The sequence below is a fragment of the Rhinolophus sinicus genome, chromosome 16 (genome assembly GCF_057876585.1).
Source record: "Rhinolophus sinicus isolate RSI-liver-muscle chromosome 16, RSI-T2T, whole genome shotgun sequence".
NCBI lineage: Eukaryota > Metazoa > Chordata > Mammalia > Chiroptera > Rhinolophidae > Rhinolophus > Rhinolophus sinicus.
This window is the reverse complement of record NC_142516.1, coordinates 9643179-9665320: the sequence shown is the minus strand read 5'-3', so window position 1 is coordinate 9665320 and position 22142 is coordinate 9643179. Positions and strand designations below refer to the sequence as shown.

Sequence of the window (22142 nt, the reverse complement as noted above, 5' to 3'; positions counted from 1 at the left end):
GCAGCCGGTGGCCAGCGTGAGTGGCTGGCAGCCAGCGAGAGCTGCCGTGAGTGGCCAACTGGCAACCGATTGCCTCAGCCGGGGGGAGCGCAAGGCTCATAATACCAGCCTGGGCCAGGGAGCTGTGTCCTACACAAATCGACTGAGAAACAACGACTTGAAAGGAGTCGGGGGAGGTGGGAAAAGGGGGGCAGAAGATTAGCAAAGATTAAAAAAAAAAAAAAATACCCAGTGCTGACAAAGCTGTAGTGAAATGAGCACTCTAACATACTTGTAAAAGCAAAAATGGATAGAACTTTTCTAATGGACAATTTAGAAATATCAGTCGAAAGCATCAAGCTTTATATAGCCTCCAAACTAGCAATTCTACTGCTAGAGAGTTATTTTAAAGAAAATAATGAACAAGTACTCAAACTATGTATATAAAAAGATCATTATTTAGATTAGTAAAAAAAAAAAAAAACAACTGAAGGTAAGTGTAAAGATCCAACAATCAGGAGATATAGAAAATATGCTATTTTCTTTTTGCTTACTTATATTTTCTTATTTTTCTTCAAAGGACATGCATTACATGGCATTTTTTAAGGTATAAGCTTGGAGAAAATAAGGATTCATCATTGGGGAGGGGTGGGGGTGGGGAGAGAAACAGAAAGACCAAGACCTTACCAGCTGTCACAGTCTTGCTGTGTAACAGCAGCAGCCCAAAGCTTATTCCTAAGATTTGTACACAGGGGCCTGAAGGTCAATCCACGCATGAGTCAACAGTCCCAAGTAACGACAGCAATCAATCATCACAAACAAATAAATATACAGCGTCTCTGCCAGCATCCTTCAGGAGGGCTTCCTGAAGATGGTCTGAGAGGTAAAAGCATCCTACAGTGCTCTGAGCGTATCAGCGCCAGGCCAGATCCCACCTGTCCAGTCTACTCTGTGGCCAACAAATTACAAAAAGGACAGCATACACACACAGTACATGTAGTTAAGAAATTTCAAAGCAACACAGACAATAGTTAGTGGTTACCAGAAGGTAAGGGGGGAGGGCGCTGACAGAGGAGGGTAAAAGGGATCAAATATATGGTGATGGAAGGAGAACTGACTCTGGGTGGTGAACCCACAATGTGGTATATAGACGATGTATTACAGAGTTGTACACTGGAAACCTATGTAATTTTGCTAACCAGTGTCACCCCAATAAATTTTAATTTTTTAATCACACACACGCACACACATATATTTTAAAAAAAAAGGCATTTCAAAGCAGTCACATCAGTTTTGTCTGCTCTCAGACAGGGCAGGTAGCAGCAGTCCCATTTGACAAAAGGGGAGAGCGACCATCAGAAGGAAGGAATCTGCCCAGATTACACAGCCGGGGATTAGCGAATCTGAGAATCCCCAGATCAATCTCAATGCAAAGTGTCCCACATTCCTTCCATTCCACCGTGTTGCCTTGTAAATAGCAAAGCCAAAATCTTAAAATCAACATTAGAGAAAGCATGAAAGTAGCTATATCTTCTTAGCACCCCACCCCAAAAAAGCATGCTTTTTAACTTGCTTTTTCTTCAGATTTTAGTATACTCGATTACCACACATCTGCATCTAGTTAATTTGTGTTGTTTTGCTTGGAAATTCAAAGGAGACTGGGATTTTAGTTAAATGTTTTAAAATAATTGAAGAGAAGCCATTCACTGTTTAGCAAGGCCACTCAAGTATCCGTTCTGTATTTATTTTAAAAAATAGCCCCATTCAAAAAAAAGAAAGAAATTAGTCTCCATTTTCTAAAACCTCTGAAGGTGTTTATCAGCATTAGTAACTCAATTAGAAACTGACTTTTTCTGAGAGAACAATCCAACTCAGAACAAAATACGTAATGAATCGAAAAAATTTCACTAAGATATTGCTTTTACTTGCTCTATATATTTAAAAACAACAGTATTAATATGGCTTGAGGACAGTGGGATTTAAAACAAAAAATGAAACCTTCTTTTTATAGAGTTCATCAAAGAACTAAATCCAATTCTAGAAAGTATGTTACCAGACATGCTGAAGAAACAATGAGACTGAAATAATTTTCTAACACCTGCTGCTCTAAGTCCAACTGTAGGAAGGATCTGAAAGCCAACAGGTAGAAATCTGCTTTTCCTAACAAGGTCGATGCTCACAAACTCTCAGACTAGGGCCAGAGAAAACAAAAGGGAACATTTACTGAGGGCCTTTTAGATCTCGGATCCTGAGCTCAAGTGATGTGAGTGGGTCTTTCTCCATTTTACAGACAAGGAAACTGAGGCAATACAGCCAATAAGCAGAGCCAAGAGTCAAATCCAGGTCTTATGGCTCTTAAGCCCTTGCACCTTTCAGAAGGGCAACTTCCCACTCATTCCTTCCAACAAACCACGCCAGGTGCCCACTCGGCCGCAGGCTCTGGGAACCCACAGCTCTGGCACTTGCTCGCTGTTTCCCCCAGCACATCACTGAGGCCCTCAGAGCCCTACAAGGCTGCCAAGTGACTCCAGAAGGCACCATCACATCAAGCACATGAATGCTGGCCCTGGAACAGTGGAGCAACCTTATCCCGCTAGCTTCCTCCCCGCACAAACGGATGAAGACAGAACGCGACGTATCTCCTCACAGTGGCTGGGTGACCTGAATGAGGTGACACATGTACAGCAGAATGCCTGGCACGCAGTAAAAGCTCAGTAAGAGCTGGCTATCGTAATTACTCTACGACAAGGTCCCCACTCCCCAAGAGCTATTGTATACCATCATTCTCAACAAGTCCCAGGATCGGCGGCTTGAATGGAAACAGAGGTCTTCAAAATCTCCTCTCAAAGTCACGAAGTTCTGAGAACCAGCAGGAATGGATTTCTACTGCTTTTCCCCAAATCAATTTAACCAGATTTTTTCAGGAAAAAAGCTGCTCCTTCTGCTAAGGAGGGGCCCACTGTAAGCACCCAAAGACCCGTTTGCCACCGTGGCCTGCCAAGGTGTAAGATGTATGCAGCGATAAAAGAGTAACTCGCAGAACTTTCTAATCCATCAGTGTCAGCTCCCCCTGACACAGTGCTTACTCACACTTCCTCATTGTTAGTCAACTGGCCACACATCCTGGGTAAAATCTGGTGCTTTCCACAGCCCCATGGAGCGGGATCATTTTTCACTCCATCCCTGTCTACAAGACCCAGTCTCCTGGTGCTGGTGCTGGCTCTGGAGGCCAACGCTGCCAGTGTGTGAAGAGCTGATTTATGAATATAAAACAATGTTGGTGCCAGGGGACCATGTTCAGCCACTAGAGAGCAGTGAAGCACCTCTCCTGGCTCCAGGAAAACTCAAGACACCGACTTGAAGTGGTTTAATTGTATGCATGCATTTCATTATAAGTCTTGGCCAAAAGCTTCCAGGAGAGGCAGGCCAAGTGATCAGACAATCTTGCATGGGTTGCTGAAATCCAGATTTGTCCTTTGTCAGCACAAACAGTTTAATTTGATGTTTTCACTCCTGAGTAAGCACTGAGTATTACATTTAAACCCCTCAAGAGGGGGAAGAATGCTTCCTTTTCATCAGCAAATGTACCTCAATGTCAGAGAGTCTATCTTTTATTCCTAATGAATTTTAAAAAATTGTTCCATTTAATATGCTTAGAAATAGATTTTAAAGCATAGAACATTTTCACTCAAAAGTAATTTCTAAAAACAAAAAGTTCCTTTTCTAAATGTTGTGCAGTCAAAAAGGAGTTAAATTTTACTCTAAGTAAATAATTTAAAACACCACTTGAACAGGGATTTTTCTTATAATTGCAAGTGCAACATCTCATTGACCCGACACATTATAAACACTTATTCTTAAGAAAAGACTAACAATCAGGACATCCAGGCCACAAAAATGAAAGGTTTTATTTTATTAATGTATTTTAATGAAATGCCACAAGGTTTCAGGACCGAAAATTGTTCTCCTTTAAACAGGACTCACCTAACCCTATGTTTAGGGGTTAAGGGGGAGGATGAAAATTACCTTAAGACATGCCTCTCCTAATCAGCCTCCCCCACCATCAGGCCTGGCGAGGAAAGAGCAGCTCTCACTCCGCAAGCGTACACTCCTCCCTCCCGCCGCGGGAGCGCCAGTCAGTCGGAGCTGACAGGTCTTTCAAAGGCATCCTTTACCCTGGCCCACATGCCAAAATAACTTCCGAAATTGCAAGTTATTCCACTTCGCAGATCTTTTCCAAGTTTTCATGTCCCTCAGAACACTCAAAGACAAAGGACCACAGAATTTAATAATTTATAAAACACATCTCTTCTTAACCATTAAGTATAGGTTTATCTAGTCCATAAAGCCTATGTGCAAACAATAAGAAATCTGACTTATTGGAAAAAAAAATGTGTAAAGCACTGCTACATATACTTTCGCACTTCATTTTTCTGTGGACAAGATGCTATAACTCCACTTTATAGATGGGAAAAAAACAAAGTTCAGAGAGGTGAAGGAACCGACCCAAAGTCACACAGCTAGTAATGGCAGATCCGCCTGATAACAAATCCCTAGTTCGATGATCTCTGTAGTGAAAAGTCTTCTAATGCATAAAATGACTTTCCACTTAGTCTGCCCAATAAGTAAAAAGACCATCAAGCATGGGTTATGAGACTATAAAGGCACTTCTCTGTAGCAGGGCCAATTCTGACACAAGAGCAAGTAAAGATGAATTAGATACCTGACTCTCTCTGAAGTGGAGTCAAAAACAAAGGACCTGAAACTGCGAGCACTGCATTTAACGGTTCTGAAACATACTCCCGGCAAAGACCGCTACTTGGTTGTAGACCAAGGACTGAACTCAAGTCAGAGAGGATCTCATGGCAAATGTCAGAGCAGAAAAAACAGGAGGAGCAGTGCCCTACACATTAGTTCAATACCTCACCATTTTACCTACAATAGACATTTAACATTTTTTCTGCAGCATCAAGAACAAAGTCCACTCTAATTAGAATAGATTAAAAACTGGCAAGGGCTGCATATATTCCATTCCCTGTAACAACATGATGAATTTTAGAAGTCAATACTTTCTCATTTCCTAACCTAACAGCACCATCTATTGGCTTAGTACCACCTTTGCAGCCACCAGGAATCAAGATGCATAATTCAATTTTCATGGGCTTTTGGTTCCCAGTTGTTTAATTCCTGGCATTCCATTGCAGCATAAATTTTAAGACATAAAATCCATGCATTGCACATTTTAAATCTTCTGAAATGCATCTTACACATATTAATCAAAGCAGGAAAAACTGCCAGAGAAATCTTAGTACACAGAACTGTGCACAGAGAATGTGTTAACACTAAAATTATCAAAACACCATGCACCAAACAGCGATGTTGTGCTACCATGTTTCCCCGAAAATAAGACCTAACCAGAAAATAAGCCCCAGCGTGATTTTTCAGGATGACATCCCCTGAAAAGCCCTAATGTATCTTTTGGAGCAAAACTTAACGTAAGACCTGGCCTTATTTTCAGGGAAACACGGTACAAACAAAGATTTTTACGTATGGTATCTCACTTAGTCTTCACACATTTCCCACAGGAACTGTCCTCTAACCACTTTAGAAACTGTCCTCTAACCACTTTACAGACGAAGACATCAATGTTCATACTTGAAAGCTAATAAATATTGGACTCAGATTTGAACCCAGTTGGACTCCAAAGACCAGCTCTTTTCCCTGTCCCACTCTATCTCAAAAAAGGACGACCAGAGCATCAAATGCATGGAATAAACCCCAGGTGCTTTAGAGCATGTCCACACACAACATGACACTGTGGCATGCCAGTAGCCCTGTGACCTTCCCAAGTCAAAACAATCAGCCTCTTTTGAGAAATGAGGGAGGGCTTTGCGGTTCAGAGAGGTTAGGTGAGTAGCCCCGTCAAGCAGGGCTGGGACTGAAGCCAGGGCTTCCATCTTTTTCTAGGATTCTAGGTTATACCTCAAGGGGTTACAAAAAGCCCGCTCTGGGTGGGCACTGACTGTATGAACTCCCACCAGAGTTCCCACCAGAATGCGGTTCCCTCGGCTGCACAGCCCCTGAGCCACAGAGAGCAGGGGCCGAGATTCACCCCTGTACTGACGGAGACACATGCTTGTGGAACCCCCCGCACACAGTCCCATGGCCCATACAAGTCAGGAAAAAGGATTTCCAGCACCACTATAGCTATCAAGGCCACCTGCCCTCTGAGAAGGCCTATCTACTAAATACAGTACTGCGGAGTTCACACCTGATTTAAGGGTTGAAAATGCATGTAGAAAACACATCTGCCATCTTGTTAACAATCTGATCTGATCCAGCACTGGAAAAAATTTCCAAAATCGAGTCATGTGGAGATACCAAAATGTCTGCACAAAGGCTGCACTTCAGTGTGAAAAGACAGAGAATATGGCAGGCCTGAATTCCCTACTGATGTTCTTAAGTTCCAGCTTCATTCTAAGACTCCTTTGTGCCCACAAGGTGAGACATCGGTATGTTTACACCTCTGTCCTGAATCTTTCTAATTGCTGGGGCGCTCTGTACATTGGGGCTTACGAGGCACATTCCAGTAATTAGGAAACGGCATAACCAGTTTATCTGGAGATTAGATTTTACCTGCATGGCCCTGGCTGTGACCCCAAGTCTTCCCTCACAGCGCGTTATCAACATTTATTCCTGAAGTTAGTATTCCTAAATTGTCCAAGGGCCTCATTTCTGGGAATGTCGTGCTTGAAATTGTATTCATATTAATTCTCCACGTGAATAAGTGGGCAAAAACAAAAATTTTATACGCCTTGCTAATGCTGCTACGAGGAACACTGCCAAACGAATAGCAAAAGATGGTTCCCCAAGCTACTCCCGACACTACTTCAGTTTGCCTAATAAAGGAAAGCTGGAAAGTTAAAAGGAAAAGCTAATTAATCCAAGAATGAGAAGAACCCACATTTTGTCTATAAAAAAATAAAACCATAACCCTTTGCCTTTAATAGAAAAGTCCAAGAATCGTGCCCGGCTTTCCGCAATCATACTCATTGATCTCCTGCAGTCTCTCGCAAATTGTTCTCTTACAAAAGAAATAATTAAATGAAACCTGAGGGGCCCTTCTTTTTTGAGAATAAACCCAATCATACTTCCTGGACCAAATGCCACACCCCACTCACCGCAATAACACAGCCAAGGGGGAACTGTCACACCGCCCAGATCATGGCCCGCGTGGCATGTGACCTTCGCACGCCTCTCTGAGCCTCAATGTCCTCCTCTGAAAGACCAGGGTGATGATACTCACCTCACAGTCTTGCAAAGACTAAATCAGTAAAGCATCTCACAACATTTGCTGGTACGGCAGCTGGAAAGCTGCTGGATGAACGATGCTCTCGTTATGGTCACATCATGTCCACAAAAAAGGTTTTAGGACAGAAACTGACCAAGGGCCACACGACAAGGAGTTTGATACATCCTTCTCCCCCGTAAACCCGCGGGAAGGCCACCAGCCCTCAGACAGGAGCACGACAAGCTGTGCCAGCATGTTAAAGATGCGAAAGGCAAGACAGGTCTTCTAGTCAATGCAAATGACGAGTAACCTTCATCGCCTGGCCAGTGGCCAGTACAGGCCCCTGGGGAGACAATATTTAGACACCCTTGTGTTATGGGTAATTTATAGCTTCCAGCTCTTACTGTCAAATCACTCAGATAAAAAAGGATTAATTACTAATAAGTTTCGTTTTTATTTCTCATAATAAAAAACTTATAATGTAACTAAAGCTAGAGAATTTACATGAAATCTTCCTTTTCTCACATAAGCTTCATTTATGGAAAGCCTGACCCACAGTGAACGCTGATGCCCCATGGAAACACTTCCTTTAGGAGGACGCTCTAGCTTACCTGTAGCTTGAGGTGTGATTATAGCTCACCCAAAATAAATAACATGAATTAAAACAAAGTCCACCAAATTTTGGCAATTCTGGGGTCTCTCAAAATCCAGCTCCCCGGCCCCTCAGAAATGAAAAGACCTGAAAACAACACTAGAACAAGACCCCAAAAAAGCACCTGCATTAGGAAGGCAGCACTGCACAGCTACTACCACAGGGAAAGATGGACGAAGCCCCACTCAAAAGTAGACAATGAGAAACGAAAAAAAGGACTAGGACAAAACCAGGGCAGTACAACTGTATTTTCTTTTACATTATCTGGCAACGGGCTCCTCTTCCAATGGACTTGGATTGGAAAAAATAAAATAAAAATCATGTTGTCTTGGGGTGGTAGAATTGTGCATAATTTTTAAATTTTTCCTTTGACACTATAAAGCTGTTTCAGTAAATACTGTCTGATAATATGCAGGATGGAAAATCTGCACACAGACCAGTCAACAATATGCAAAATAAATAAATGCCAGGGGGAACTTGCATAAATATTTTCAGTATTTATAAGCAAGGCTTAATAGTTTAATGAAGGAACATCTATAAGATGATAAAATCAAAGCAGCTGTGTTGTACAGGGACTTACTGGACCTGGAAGAGGAGGTTCAAGCCCACGCTTTGCCACTGACAGGCTGAGCAATAAGGCAAGTTACTAAATATCCTGTTTAAGTTTCAGGTTTCTCATCAATAAAATAGCAATGACATCATCTCTTGCATAGAATTTTAACTGAAAATGATGACAGCACCAGCAGACTCTGGCACTGAGATACTCTGTAATGTGCGTTAAATTTGAACTAATACTAGGCTTTAAAAAAAAAAAAAGAACCTATCACACACACAATGCTCTGTGCTAAATGGGGCCACACAAATGAAACACAATCTAAACCAACTGTATTCCAGGGGTACTATAAACTGCCAGTGCACAAAAATAAACAGCTAAGGTTTCTAACACTGAGTTTCAGACATTTCCTTGGCACAAGCAAGTTCGAGGATCGGAAATTTAATTCACCATCAAATATTCATGGAGTCACACAGGACTCTGTGCGAGTCTGGGAGTGAGACACGGATTCTACTCTGAGATCTCAAATTTTCGCAGGGGCAGGAAGGACAAGCGCTGGGGGAAGTGAGTGTGGACAAGGCTGGAATCATGTTTCACGCCAAATGCCCTGAGAGGAAGTACTGACTCAGCCTGGGGCAGTCACAAGGGAATGGCTGCCGGGCTAGACCTCGGATGAGAAGTAAGAACACTCACGGCAGAAAAGGCATTTCTGAAGAAGGCAGCACTGCAGCAGTGGGGTGTGAAAGCCTGCTCAGGGGAGGCAAGGGACAGGAAAAAGGGCCTAGAGCCCAGCTGGAATGGAGGTGGCCCCAGGCGAAGGAGTTATTCCAGCACTGCAGTCAAGAGCCAAGAAGGGACCGGCACTAAGGAAGACAGGAGAGGACGGATGACAGGACCCAGAATCGAGCATAACATTGGCTCGGCTGGTTTGTGTATCTCTGTACTGTCCGCGACCATCGCTACCGCCACTGGACCTGTCCACACCCTCAACATTTCTGGCCACACATCTCCCTCCCTGCCTGCAGACTCTCCCATCTCCCATGCCAATCTTCCTCCCTAGCTGTCATCGGACCGCTCTTTGTAATAAGCAAATCTTACCCTCTCATTCCCTATTCCCTGGCTTGAAAACATTAGATGGAAACCTCCAGGACAAAACCAGAACTCAGCCTGTATCACCGGGACCCTCCCGGGCCTAGCTTTCCAACCTTGCCCCTGCTCCCCACCCCTGAACACCCATGCCTTTGCTGCTGCTGCGCCCCCTGCATGGAATGCTACCCCCACCCACGCGCTTGCCTCACCCATCCAGCAAACTAGGGCCTTCCAGTGCCTTGTGCACCACAGGACCTGGAAAGTCTTTCCTGTGGGAGTAGAGCGGGGAGGCAGATTCCTGGCTAATTCCTACTTATCCTCCAGGTCTCAGCTGTGTGACTTCTTCCCGTCTTTCACCTATCAGACTGGCAAGAGGACCCAGAGTTGGTGGGGTTTAAGAGAAAGGCATTCTCATATTCTGTTGGTGACAGTATAAACTAGTGCAATCTTTTTGGAGGGCAATTTGGCAATAGCTTTCAAAAAGTAAAACACACTGTATAACCATTTGTCACTTTTCTGGGCTGCCCAGCAGCTGTTCTTCCTTCCTACATCTGGGGAACCCCACCACCTTATAAGTGGGTGACCGAGCTTTACCAATCAAAAACACACACCCTCCCCGGGGAGCTCTCTGGTGGTGAAGGAGATGGCAGGACGAACACGGTTCCCGGGCAGCAGTGAGGAGGGAGCCAGGGCCCACCCAGCACCAGCTGAGCCGGCCGTGCAGCCGTGCCATTCCATCCTCGCCTGCAACGGCCCGTTCTGCAGCATGATTTCTGACACTTTTCTTGGCCCCAAATCCAGTTCTCGCCCTCCCAGCTATTCTGTGAGTCACCTACTATCCCTTAAAAAAAAAATTCCTCTTTTCCTCTTAAATCGTCTGGTGATTCCACAGCTTGCAACCAAGAATTCTAAGCAACACGTGCACACCCCCTAATCCAGAAAGGCCACTACTAGAAATTTATCTGATGTACTTATACAAGTACACCAAGACACATTTGTTGCAAAAATCTTAAAACCAAAACATCCTCTACAGGAGGATGAGTCAGTAAATCATGGTGCAGCCATACAATGTAGTTCTAGGCAGCTGTTATTACAGACAGGACATAACGCTACAAGTGGTGAGACGAAAACATCTTCAAAACCAATTCACAGTAAGGGAACAGTATGTAGAGCATGATCTCATTTGCGTATTTGTAATAGGGATAGAGAGGTAACAGATGATAGAGATACATGAAGGTGTATCATAAACCATTTTCTGGAAAAAAAACATAAGACATTCTTAACAGTGGTTACTTTGGAAGAGGGATATGAAATAAGAGACTTATTTCTTATGTAATATTTTTTCCCACTTGAATGTTTTGTCATGTTTGTAAATTACTTTCATCAGAAAATGTTTCCACGTCAATTGCCCAGTAAGGGCTTCCCAAACCCCCCTTACCCATATATTCCTTCCTGCTATTCTCTTATTACTAGTCTTTTCCTCCAGGGCACTTAGCACAGTGCATTTAGGTTAATGTGTACTTACTGGTAATTCCTGTCTCCCAGAAGGCTATAAGCTCTGAGGGCAGGTGCTGTGTTGACCACTCTACTCCCAGCATCCCACAGGGCCTAGCACATAGTAGATGCTAAATAAACATCTGATAAATGAATGGAAGTAACTTATCCTTCTTTTAAGATTCAGCTCGAGTGAAGTGAAGGTTTTCCTGAAATCCTCCAGTGTGGTCAGATGAGACCCTTTCTCCCTTGGGCCACCGCGGCCTTTGTACCCCGGCCCTGCCAGTTTGTACTGTCTCACAATCACAGTGTGAGTGTGCTCAGGGCAAGGACCCACGCATTCACCTCTTCTGTGGAGCCTGCTCCTGTGCCTTTACACCAAAGGCCCTCAAGAAACAGTTGACAGATGAACAGATGAACAAACAAACTAAACCTCAAAGTAATAATTTACTCGCGCAGTAAAATCAGATGTTACTGACGTCGTGTTCTTCTTAATCTGGTCTCTAATGAGAGAGCACAGGCAGATTTGTGTGGAGTAATGATTTCTGAACAGAAGCGTGCTATAAACTCAGAGCTGTGGAACCATCACCCTGGGCTCACACTAGACTTGGAGAGACGCCAGAACAACGCTGGCCAGGACAGAGCACAAAGCAGGGCCGCAGGAGTGAAATGAGCAGACACAAATCTACTTGACTACTAATCACTTTCAACAACTTTTCCTAAATTCAGGATTATGCTCTTAAGACAAATTATTATAGTTCAAAAGCAAAAGAAACCAATTCAATTTTCCCACCTAAAAAATGTACTGCTTCATATCATTGTTAAATTTCCAGAAACGGATGATTTTATCAAGGTGATATAAGAGAATATCCTAAAGGACTTAAAGGTGGAGGGTTATGATATCTGCTATTTACTTTCAAATGGTTCTACACATACACACACACAAAATTAACAATAACAAAATAATGTGAGAGAGAGAACAACTGTGGTAAAATGTTAATAACTGACAAATATGAGTAAAGGGCATATAGGACTGTTCATTGTACATTACTGTTACTTTTCTGCAACTGCGAAATTTTAAGTAAAAAAAAAAGAAGAGAAACTTAAAATACTTAAAGAAAAGGCTATTCCACCTTTACGTTTAAAGGCATCATGGGGAGAAACAGTGCTTTGACGAAGATAACAAATACATTTGAATAAAGCAATTCAGAACAATTCTAAAATTACTGTATCTTTATTTTAATAATTACAAAGATTCATCCAAATGGGATCCGGGGGTACATCATTCTGCCCACAAACAGGAACATCTGTAGCATAAAAACCTTCTAAGAGGCTAGATAGCTCCATGGAATAGCAAAGTCTCAAATTGGCAATTTCCATACTAGTCAAGGCAGCGGAGCCAAGGTACCAAGACAAAAAATGTAACAGGTAAACAACAGCTGGAAAAACACCAGCTACCTATGACCTGTTTGAATTTCTGGACCTATATAATTTGACTCTGAAATTTAACCTAAAAGTTAGAACTTAAAAATCCCAATTCTGCTAAATATGATTTTATCGTTTTGTTGTTGTTCATTAAAAAAATATTCTTATCTAACACTTGAGCTAAAATACAAACGTAAAAAGCTGATCTAAAAAGAGTAACTACTATTTATAGGTCAGACACTGGACGAGATGTGTTATATATGTTATCTCTAACCATTGTAACCTGGTATGTATGGAGGAATTATTATTAATACCATTTCACAGGTGAGGAAATCAAGGTTCAGAGGGGGAATTAAATGTCCCTGACCCCTCAGATATTAAGTAATAAAGAGGGACTCCAGTCACTCTGGCTTAAAAAACAACAACAAACGAACCTGCAGACCAGGCCTGGGAACAGGCCTGTTTCCACGGCAAGACCTCCACACTAGCTTTACCTCTGCCCGGGAAGCTCTTCCATTCAAACCTCACTTTTCATGAGCCCTACTTTGACCTTCCTATGTAACACTGCTGTCTGCCTTCCAGCCCAACACTCCCAAGTCCCTTACCCTGCATTAATTTAATTTTTTTTGAGATAATCATAAATTCACATGCAGATGTAACAAATAATGCATTGAGTTCGCATATACCCTTGGCCCAGTTTCCCCCAAAGGTAGTACCTTGCATAACTGTAGTCAAGTATCACCTACTTTACTTGTTTCTCCTAGTATTTATCACTAGAAAGGGATATTTACAGTAGTTGTTGTTGTCTGTCCACCTCCACTCAGAAACAAATTCCTTGCAAGCAAGAATCTTTATCAAAATTTTGTTCGTTATATCACAACCACACAGAATAGGGCCCAACCCGCAGGAAGAACTCAGATGTAGAATGAATCAAAGCACTGTTTGTACTGCCTCCTCTAACAGGAAATAGACCAGCTCTTTAAGAGACCAGCTTGGTAAATAAGAGCATTCTGAAACATCAGGGAAACATTACACTCACCCATGGTGACATAAGGCAATTTATCAGTTGATCCATGAGGATAGATGCTGTAGAGGTGAGGTCCAGTAACATCTACGCCCCCCAAAACTAGGGCTGCACCAATGTAACCTTGATACCTGGTGATCAGAGTATGCATAAGAAAAAAAACATGAGTCTACATTGCATCACTGTAACTTAACCAAAAGCTGTATGAGAAGTCAGAAAACAAAAGGCTTTTCTTATACTGCTACTGTTTCATTAAGTGGTTACAGTTTTGATGGGAACAAAGGGAGGAATGGAACGCACTTTAATTGAACATATATCAGCCAATAAAAACTGCATATTGTGTGAGGCACTCCACGTACCTTATTTCATCTCAGTAACACAACCCCCTTTAAAAGAAGACTCCATAACTCTCACTTCAGAGAAGATAAAACCAACCCAAAGACATGAAGTGCTCGCCCAATGTCTCAAGCCAAGCTTGGCTTACTCCAAAGATTATCAGCACCCTTCCCACCAGGCCTCTCTGTGTTCAGCAGATAAGCTCCCTTGCAAGTTAACAATGAGGAGTTGCTAAACTCAAGCTGTTCAATACCAGTTTCACCATAGCCTAACAGGAAAATGACCAATGTCACACCTTCCCTTTGACACAGGAGCTGCTTGAGCACAGAGGAAAGACCATGTGAGGACACAAAGAGAATGCAGCCATCTGCAAGTCAAGGAGAGACGCCTCAAAGTCGTAATATTAAATTGTCTGAGATAGAGGGACCCATCAGAAGTGTTCTAGGTGAACAGATTAGTCAAGTCCAATATTTCCGTGTCCCTTGAGTACCATATTGTTATTTCAGAATCTTCTATTTATAAGTGAAAAACTGAAGAGCAGGAAAGGATTTCAGAAGCAGCGTCAAGAAGAAAGGGCCCAGATAGGGGAAGAAGGTAGTCATAAGGCACGTGAGCTAGCAGCAAGGTCAAGACTACACTCCACGGCTCTGGGATGTGAAGCCAGAATCACCAATCCACCGCTCCCACCCCAGTCTGGTGCCTGGTCCATGACACCAACTGACTGCCAAACAGGATGTTTAAGTAAAGTCAGTAACAATCAGCTGGTTTTCTTTCAAGCTAAAACATAATCTCTGTTTGATGCCTTTAAAAGAGTCTAAGACATTTTGGCAAATTACTGAAATCCTTAAAAACTGATCCACACTACTTTCAGGAATCTAAGGATGTAATGGGGCAAATATGCAGAAATGAACGCACAAGAATGTTTACTGCAGGACTGTTTATGATGCTAAAAAAAGCTGAACAGTCAGAGGGAGAACTGGCTAAACTAGCACAGCTATGCAACAGAACACTACACAATCATTAAAAACCATGCTACATTTTCTCGTCCACTTCTGACAGTAGTGCAACTTAGTACAATCTTTCTCAAGGATGGTTTCGGCAACATACATCAAAATGTTAAATGTGCATGTCTTTGATCCAGCAATTCCACTTCTAGGAATTTACTTTAAAATATAGCCTAAGGTATTAATCACACAAATACCTAAAGGTTCTATGTTCCAAAGGGTTCACAGAATACCTTATAAAACCTTAAATACCTAAAACAGGCAACATCGTTAATGTTCAAAAACTGGTTAATAGAATGGAATACTATGATACCACCAAAAAAGATGATATTCATCAATGGTTCTTAAACTTGTATGGGTCACAGACTCCTTTGAAAAACTGACCAAAACTGGGGAAACCTACCCCCCCTCCATAAGAAGTGTACATACAAAAGTTTTTCACTCTTTCAGGAGAGTTACAGGTCTCTAGAACTCCTCCAGGGACTCAAGGTAAAAACTCTGGATGCTGAGCTCTTCCACTAATGGGAACAATGTTCACAATATACTATTATGTGAACAGGGTCAGTTACCAAACACCACCTACTGCGGGATTCCATTTTTGCAAATGCATAAATGAGTATATATGCATAGTATAAAAGGTCTGAAATAACGTATCTCAAAGATTTACAATGTATTTGTCTACATGGCAGAACATCCACTAACATTTACTTCCTTCTTTTCACTTTTCTACAGTGTCTAAAGTTTTTACAATGATCATACATTACTTTTATAATAATTTTTTAAAAGATTATTTTCATTTTGAAACACACCAACATGGAAACTACTCAAGATGAAGTGGTAGGTGAAAATATTAGGTTGTATTATTGGACATACACAACTATGATCACATTTTTACAAAACAAAATTATGTATTATTAAACAGAAAAAACCTTGAAGGCTGTAATCTGTTTGCATCAATTGCTTATGGGTGGTAGGAATCCAGATAATTTTTATATTTTTTTTAGTTTATCTGTATCTTCTAGCTTTTTTTTTTTTTTTAACGGTGAACATGTACAAGTAATATGGAAGGAAAGGATGGAACAAACAAAGAAATAAATGAACTTAACAGACAAGAAATATATATACCCAACCAAAATGTGATTCTCCCTGAATGGCAAAATTTTTGGGTTTTTTTTTTTTGGGGGGGGGGGGTGCTTTTCAGTATTTTCCAAATTTTCTACAATAAATATATGACTTTTATAAGGAAAAAAGAAGGGTATAATTAATATAGTAAAATAGATAAAAGAGCCTCTATGTACTCAAAGAGTTCCCAGAATATAGGACAGTATATACAACTTCTATGAGGCTGAACAAGGAAGCTCCATACTCAGAAGGAACAAGTATCACAACTTCTACATCTAAACATCAGGCAAGTACAATAAAGTATTTCCTGCTTAAATAAGGAAACAGATACCCACTTTAGTTTATCAAACCCTCTTTTCTCACGATCCAGGTTCACAGGAAATGGGTTATTCAGGGGGGAAAAGGTACAGTAATAGCAAGAAGAGTATATCTTGGACCTTTTTTTCAGCCTCTGAATTTTATGGGGATCTAACTGTGTACTAGGCTCTGAACTAGGCATTGCCATAGCTTTGCTTCTTCATCCATTTCCTCCTCAAGAGTCAAGAGTGACAGAAACTATTATCCCCATTCTAGTGAGAAAGAAACTGAGGCTAAGAAAAGTAAGATGAACAGCCCAAGGTCACACAACTGTAAGTGCTGCAGAAGAGAGTTGAACCAAAGTTCCAAAGTCAAATCCTATGCTTTTAATCCTTAATGTACTGATTCATTTCATGTATCAAGAAAAATATCAGGAGATATAAAGGACCATAATTACCCTGGTTTAAATTATTAAATGTTCATCTCAAAACTTTCATAAAATTTAATTTTTATTAAGTATGTTAAACTAAAATTAATAAGACACTGACAAAAAGAGAATTTATAATTCCTAAAACATTCTAAAGAGATTAACAGAAACATCTGCTAGACTTAGCTAAATGCTTTAAATGACATTGCAAGAAATCTCAAAATTTTCTCTTGACCGCAATTTTACAAGTTTAAAAATTGTTTTAAAGGTAATGCAGCGCACAAACCAGCAGAGGGAGCTTTGTATTTAAAATCAAAATCACAAATGTCTGCAGAAATCTTGACATATGCTATAACAAGATCTCACACTGTACCGGGATAATTTATTTGATAATTTATTTGATAGGCACAAATTCTCCAGGTTAGGATAATGATGATATACACAAATAACTGGAAATCACTGACATAAGGAAGGGCGCATTGCAGTCAGAGCAGGATTTAGGTGGCTATGACAAGGCTTCCTGCCCACATGACTCAAAAGTCCTGGTCTCCTCACCTATCAAATGGGAACTAGCCTACTGTTGCTGCAGAACTACATTAAATCTAATATCCACTTACTGAGAGATCAGGGGCCGTGCTAGATGCATAGGTGAAGACCTGCAAATTTACAGGCAGGCCAGGGACAGGCAGGAAACAGAGGGAAGTGAACCAGGCAGGGACTCACAGACCAGACATACGCTTCCACTTTTAAAAGGCAGCATCTGCCACTCAGTTCCAGAAGATTCCTGCCACATGTTATGCCACACTCTTTCTGAATTTTTCAAAGGAGCCAGAAATCCAGATTTTTAATTCAAATCTCCCAGTTTACAACTACTGGCCATTATTATTTAAACATGTGACCTAAATAAATTTTTCTACAAGCAGACTATGACCTATGGGTCACCAGTTTATAACCTTTGCTTTCTTTCTATTTCTGCTCCCCTTTAATTGTCAGACCTGGATGCAGGTGCTGCTGCTGGGGACAGAGATAAAGAAAAGGTTTTGTATAGACCACCTAATGAATGATGATGACCAGAATAAAGATGCTGGGTCAAATAAAAAAAACAAAGAGGTATCATGATGAGCACATTATCTACAAAGGAAATAGGAGAGAATTTGGTAAAGGTAAGGCAGGTCCCAAAAGGAGAAGCCAGTATTTCAACCCAAGACTAAACTCCCAGGCTATTTCCGCTATAATACACTACATCTCTTCATTAGGAGAAGCAAATGAGAAAATGGACTTAAAAGTTTAAAACTGTCGAGACCTATACAAACATTAAGTGATGACGTGATTATTAAGCAAGAAGGAAAAACAAAACTACTAAGAGGAACTGTCTGTGGGAGTCAAAGGGGAGTGAAGGTCAGGTCAGGAAGTCACTACACCTCTTTAAGCCTCAATGTTCACATATAAACTGAAGAAGCCCCTCTCAGAATTAAAAGGATAAAATGAGATCATGCATAAAGCACATAGCACAGAGCCTGGCACACAGAGACAGACAAATATTGGTTGACATTGTTATCATTTTTCATTTCATTGCTTTTTTCCCCCTTGAAAGAGGGGGAAAAAAACAATCATTTGTGTTAGTGTGTGTTCACAAGATGAACTCAAAGGTTCCTTCCAGCTCTAACTTTCTTCCAATGAACAAAAAGTATATTTTTAATCCAATAATATCCCTATGCCTCAGGAAATGACTAACTGGTCACACATGATTTACTCATGGAAAAAAAAATCCATAAATTCAAATCCACTATCAAAAGCCTTACGAAATTAGAATGGATTTTTAGTAACAATGGAGTCCTAAAATAAAATGTGTACTTCTGAATGCTTTTTCTCCAGCTTCCGGGCTTCCTCTGGCTGAAAGTCTGAGTCATGAGAAAAACAGGCTCTATCACTCCTTGTCCTGGAACCTTACCTAAACAGCATCTGCTTCAGCATGCGATTGGCCGTCACAACTCTGGGAAGCCGACCAGTGGACAGGGAGTGCAGCTCCAAGTTGGAGGAAATGAGCTGGGTGGTCATGTCCGTGTCCGCAGCTGTCCCAGCACCACAACAACTAAAACATATGACAGAAACTTAGCTGAAATTCAATCACCAGAAGGCTCGATTAGAAGTGGAGCTTCCTGGGTAACTTCTACGAAGTTCAGGTATAAAGAGATGTTTTTGAGTGTATCTGCTCTGTCTAACCAATCAAATAAAAATAAAATTAAGACTATGTATCTAATTATATGCCAATATATTTTCTGTGACCCAACGGAACATTTGAAATCACTAGTTTCTGTGTTTCTAAATGAGGGTACATTTTACTTATCCTACAAACATATCCAAGAGAGAGCAAGGCACGTTAAAAGCCTTACAATTTAACATTTACCAAGTATATACAACTAGGTACCAGTCACCGCACTGAGTGCTGGGAATAAAAATGTAACAGTCCTTGCACTTGACCTCAAAGTTGAGTGGAAGAGACAGGTAAACAAAAATTATACCTTGTATAATGCCATACAGTAACACAGTACAAAATGTTATGGGAAACTGGAGGACAGAGCAATTAATTATGATCTTTGAGGTTGTATATGAGCTAAATTTGGAAGAGTAAAATACAAACACTGTATAAACAGAAGAGGAAAGGACATTTCTAAGCAGAGGCTGGCATAAACAAAGGGGAAACAGCTTGGAGAGGAGGGGAATAGGGACCTAGGAACAGTCCAGGTGTAAACTGGAGCAGGGGGTGATAGCAGCTAAATAGACTGAAAAGGTAAGCTTTTTGTGAGATTGTGCAAGGCCTTAAATATGCTCTAGAGTTTCAATTTTATCCTCAAAACAGGGTAAACATGTGAAAAGTGTCTTGGAATGTTTTTAAAGAGGAAAGGGACATAATCAGGTCTGTGTTTTACAAAATCCAATGACAGAAAAGTGGACAATAGAGATGGAAACGAGACCAGAGAAAGAAAGGCCATTTAAATGACAACTGCAATAGTCCAGCTGAGAAAAAAATTTAGCAGCAGGATGGACAGGAGGGAATGGATTCAAGAGGCACGCAGATGGCAGAACCAGGTACCAATTGAATCAAAGACTAAAGCAAACAGAGGACTTCAGGATAACTAGCTTAGGTGACAGGTGGATAAAAATGCCACTGAAGAGAGAAATAAAATACGACTGAACAACAGGTTTTAGGGAGAAACACGGTAAATTCAGTTTTAACCCTGACATGTTTGAAAATATAAGAGTTATTCACACTAATCAATACTTACTAAATGTTAGGAGATATGAAGTGTATTTTTGAACAGTTCTTGTCAGCAACAACCATCCCTTCAGTTGCCCTTGTATCTGCTCCAAGAACTATGCCATCCTATTTTTAAAAAACATATAGTTTTAAACAATCTTACATATATAAATCACAGCTCTCTACTCTAGTTTAGGGAACACAATGTTGCCCATCCCCTGCTCCCCCAACCATCTATCCTCCGACCAAAACTCCTACTAAAAATATTATGCTATACTTTCAGAATTCAAGAAAAGGCTAATTAATAAATGTTATTGGTTGAATCCTAAGTAGGTGGCAGGAATTACCATTCCTGTTTTCAAATGAGGCTTAGAGATTCAGTGACTTCCTTACAAATCAGAGCTAATATGGGAAAAGTCTGGATTCAGATAGAGAAATCCTTTCATTAAACTAGACACCTCTTGCCAATTTCTTTTTAAGAGATGTTACTCTTTACCTTTAACAACAACAATCATTTTCTCTTTTGACCCTTACAACAATTTAAGGACAGAGTTATCATGTCCATTTGATGGATAGGCAAAGTGTGGCCGTGAAAAGGAAAGTGACCTGCCCCAAACTGGAAGCAGCATATAAGTTAAATGGTTAGACATACCTGTCTGACCCCAAATCTTGTGTTCTCCCATTACATCGTCCTACTTTCTAAAGCAGTAACTTAAGACAGAAAAGTAAACTGGCCTCCTGTCAAAAACTGCAAAGTGAGAAAAGAAATCAAACTTGTTGAGAAGCACACAAAACCTCCTAACAGTCTCTCCTAACGGACCTTTTCCTCATGTACTCTGTTAACACGTGCCCTTCCGACAGGGCCCCGGGAAGTAAAGGAGGCTGGTTCATGTAACCAGTCCAGTCACTGTGGCTTTGGGCCTGTCCCTGCTTACCTTATAGATCACCCCCGCAATGGTGGTGCCAGTTTTCCGGGCCGTCGGAAGCTTGTACCCTTTCTTTGCAAAATCGGCTTCCAAGAAGGCATTTCTAAGAGCAAATGAGAGAATAAAGCATTGACCGGCAGGACCACATCGCGCCGCACTTGCAGAAAGGGTGCCTCATAGGGAACTTGGGGAAAAAACAACATACTATTTACTTTCACCCCCATCTGTTCACTCAATCCCAACATCAATACTACTGTTCCGTTTTTTCAGCAACGAGAGCGTCAGAAGGGGCGGCACCTCGCCTAAGGAGACCGCGATGGAAGCTGCCCGTGTGTGCTGGAAAAGTGGGAGAGCAGACCCGGCCTCGGGAGAAACGCACGCTCAGGCCTTGATTCCCCTGAGTCACACGGGCCGCGAGCAGCAGGCCCCGCCGTCCACCTTCCTTTGGACTTCCCAGGTCAGGCCGCGGCCCAGCGCCGACCCGGGCACTGCACTGCCGCTCCCGCCCTGAACCCTGCCCCAGGTGTGGTCGTACCTGCGGCTGTTAGCGAAAGAGAAACCTCCAACCGGGGGCTGGTACACTGACACAGCCGCCATCTTCTCCACAAAGTACTTCCAGGCCGGAGGCGGGAGCAAACTAAAAGAGCCGAGTACTTCCGGAGCCGCCGGCGACCTGAGCTAAAGGGGCGGGGCAAACTCCATGCGGGAGCCAGGGATTTTAGGAGTTGCGGGTTCCTAGAGGAGCCCGGAGGTGTTTAGAGTATATCGCCCCAAGTGGCGCGGAAGAGAAACTGACGCCCGGAGCCAGGGGGTTGCGGGAGCGGGGTTGGTAGGGACTTGTCCAAGGTGGACGCACCCGACAGGCCTCCTGCCCACCAGACTAGAGTGGTTTCTGCTGTTAATTTGGCTCCATGGGGCTTCGGAGACAGACACACCCAGGTTCCAGACACAGCCCCACCACCTCCTTGCTTGAGCAAGTCCTCCCAACTCTGAATCTGTTTCCTCTGCTGTCAAACGGAGATGGCAGCTGCCTCAAAAGGCTGCTGTGAATTGAACAAGATGTACATGAAAAGATGTCCAACGTCATTGGAAATTCAAACCAAACCACATGCAATAATACCATTGCACACCCACTAGGATGGCTATAATAAAAAAGATAGATTTAAAAAAAAGAGAGATAATAACAAGTGTTGACGAGGATATGGAGAAACTAGAACACTCATACGTGGTTTGTGGGAATGTAAAATGGTGCAGCTCCTCCAGA

General features: G+C 41.9%; 1 protein-coding gene across 1 annotated transcript in view; it reads right to left on the bottom strand.

Annotated features, from left to right (window-relative positions):
* The window catches only part of PSMB7 (proteasome 20S subunit beta 7), a 55176-nt gene extending 33607 nt beyond the window's left edge, over window positions 1-21569 (bottom strand). Inside the window, exons 1-5 of the mRNA XM_019728533.3 lie at window positions 21414-21569; window positions 20888-20981; window positions 19981-20078; window positions 18645-18785; window positions 13523-13638 (exon numbers count right to left, since the gene is read on the bottom strand). Coding sequence (XP_019584092.1) covers window positions 13523-13638; window positions 18645-18785; window positions 19981-20078; window positions 20888-20981; window positions 21414-21475 — 511 coding nt within the window. The 5' untranslated portion in view covers window positions 21476-21569. The remainder of the gene's footprint in view (window positions 1-13522; window positions 13639-18644; window positions 18786-19980; window positions 20079-20887; window positions 20982-21413) is intronic.
* Between the last annotated feature and the right edge of the window lie 573 nt (window positions 21570-22142).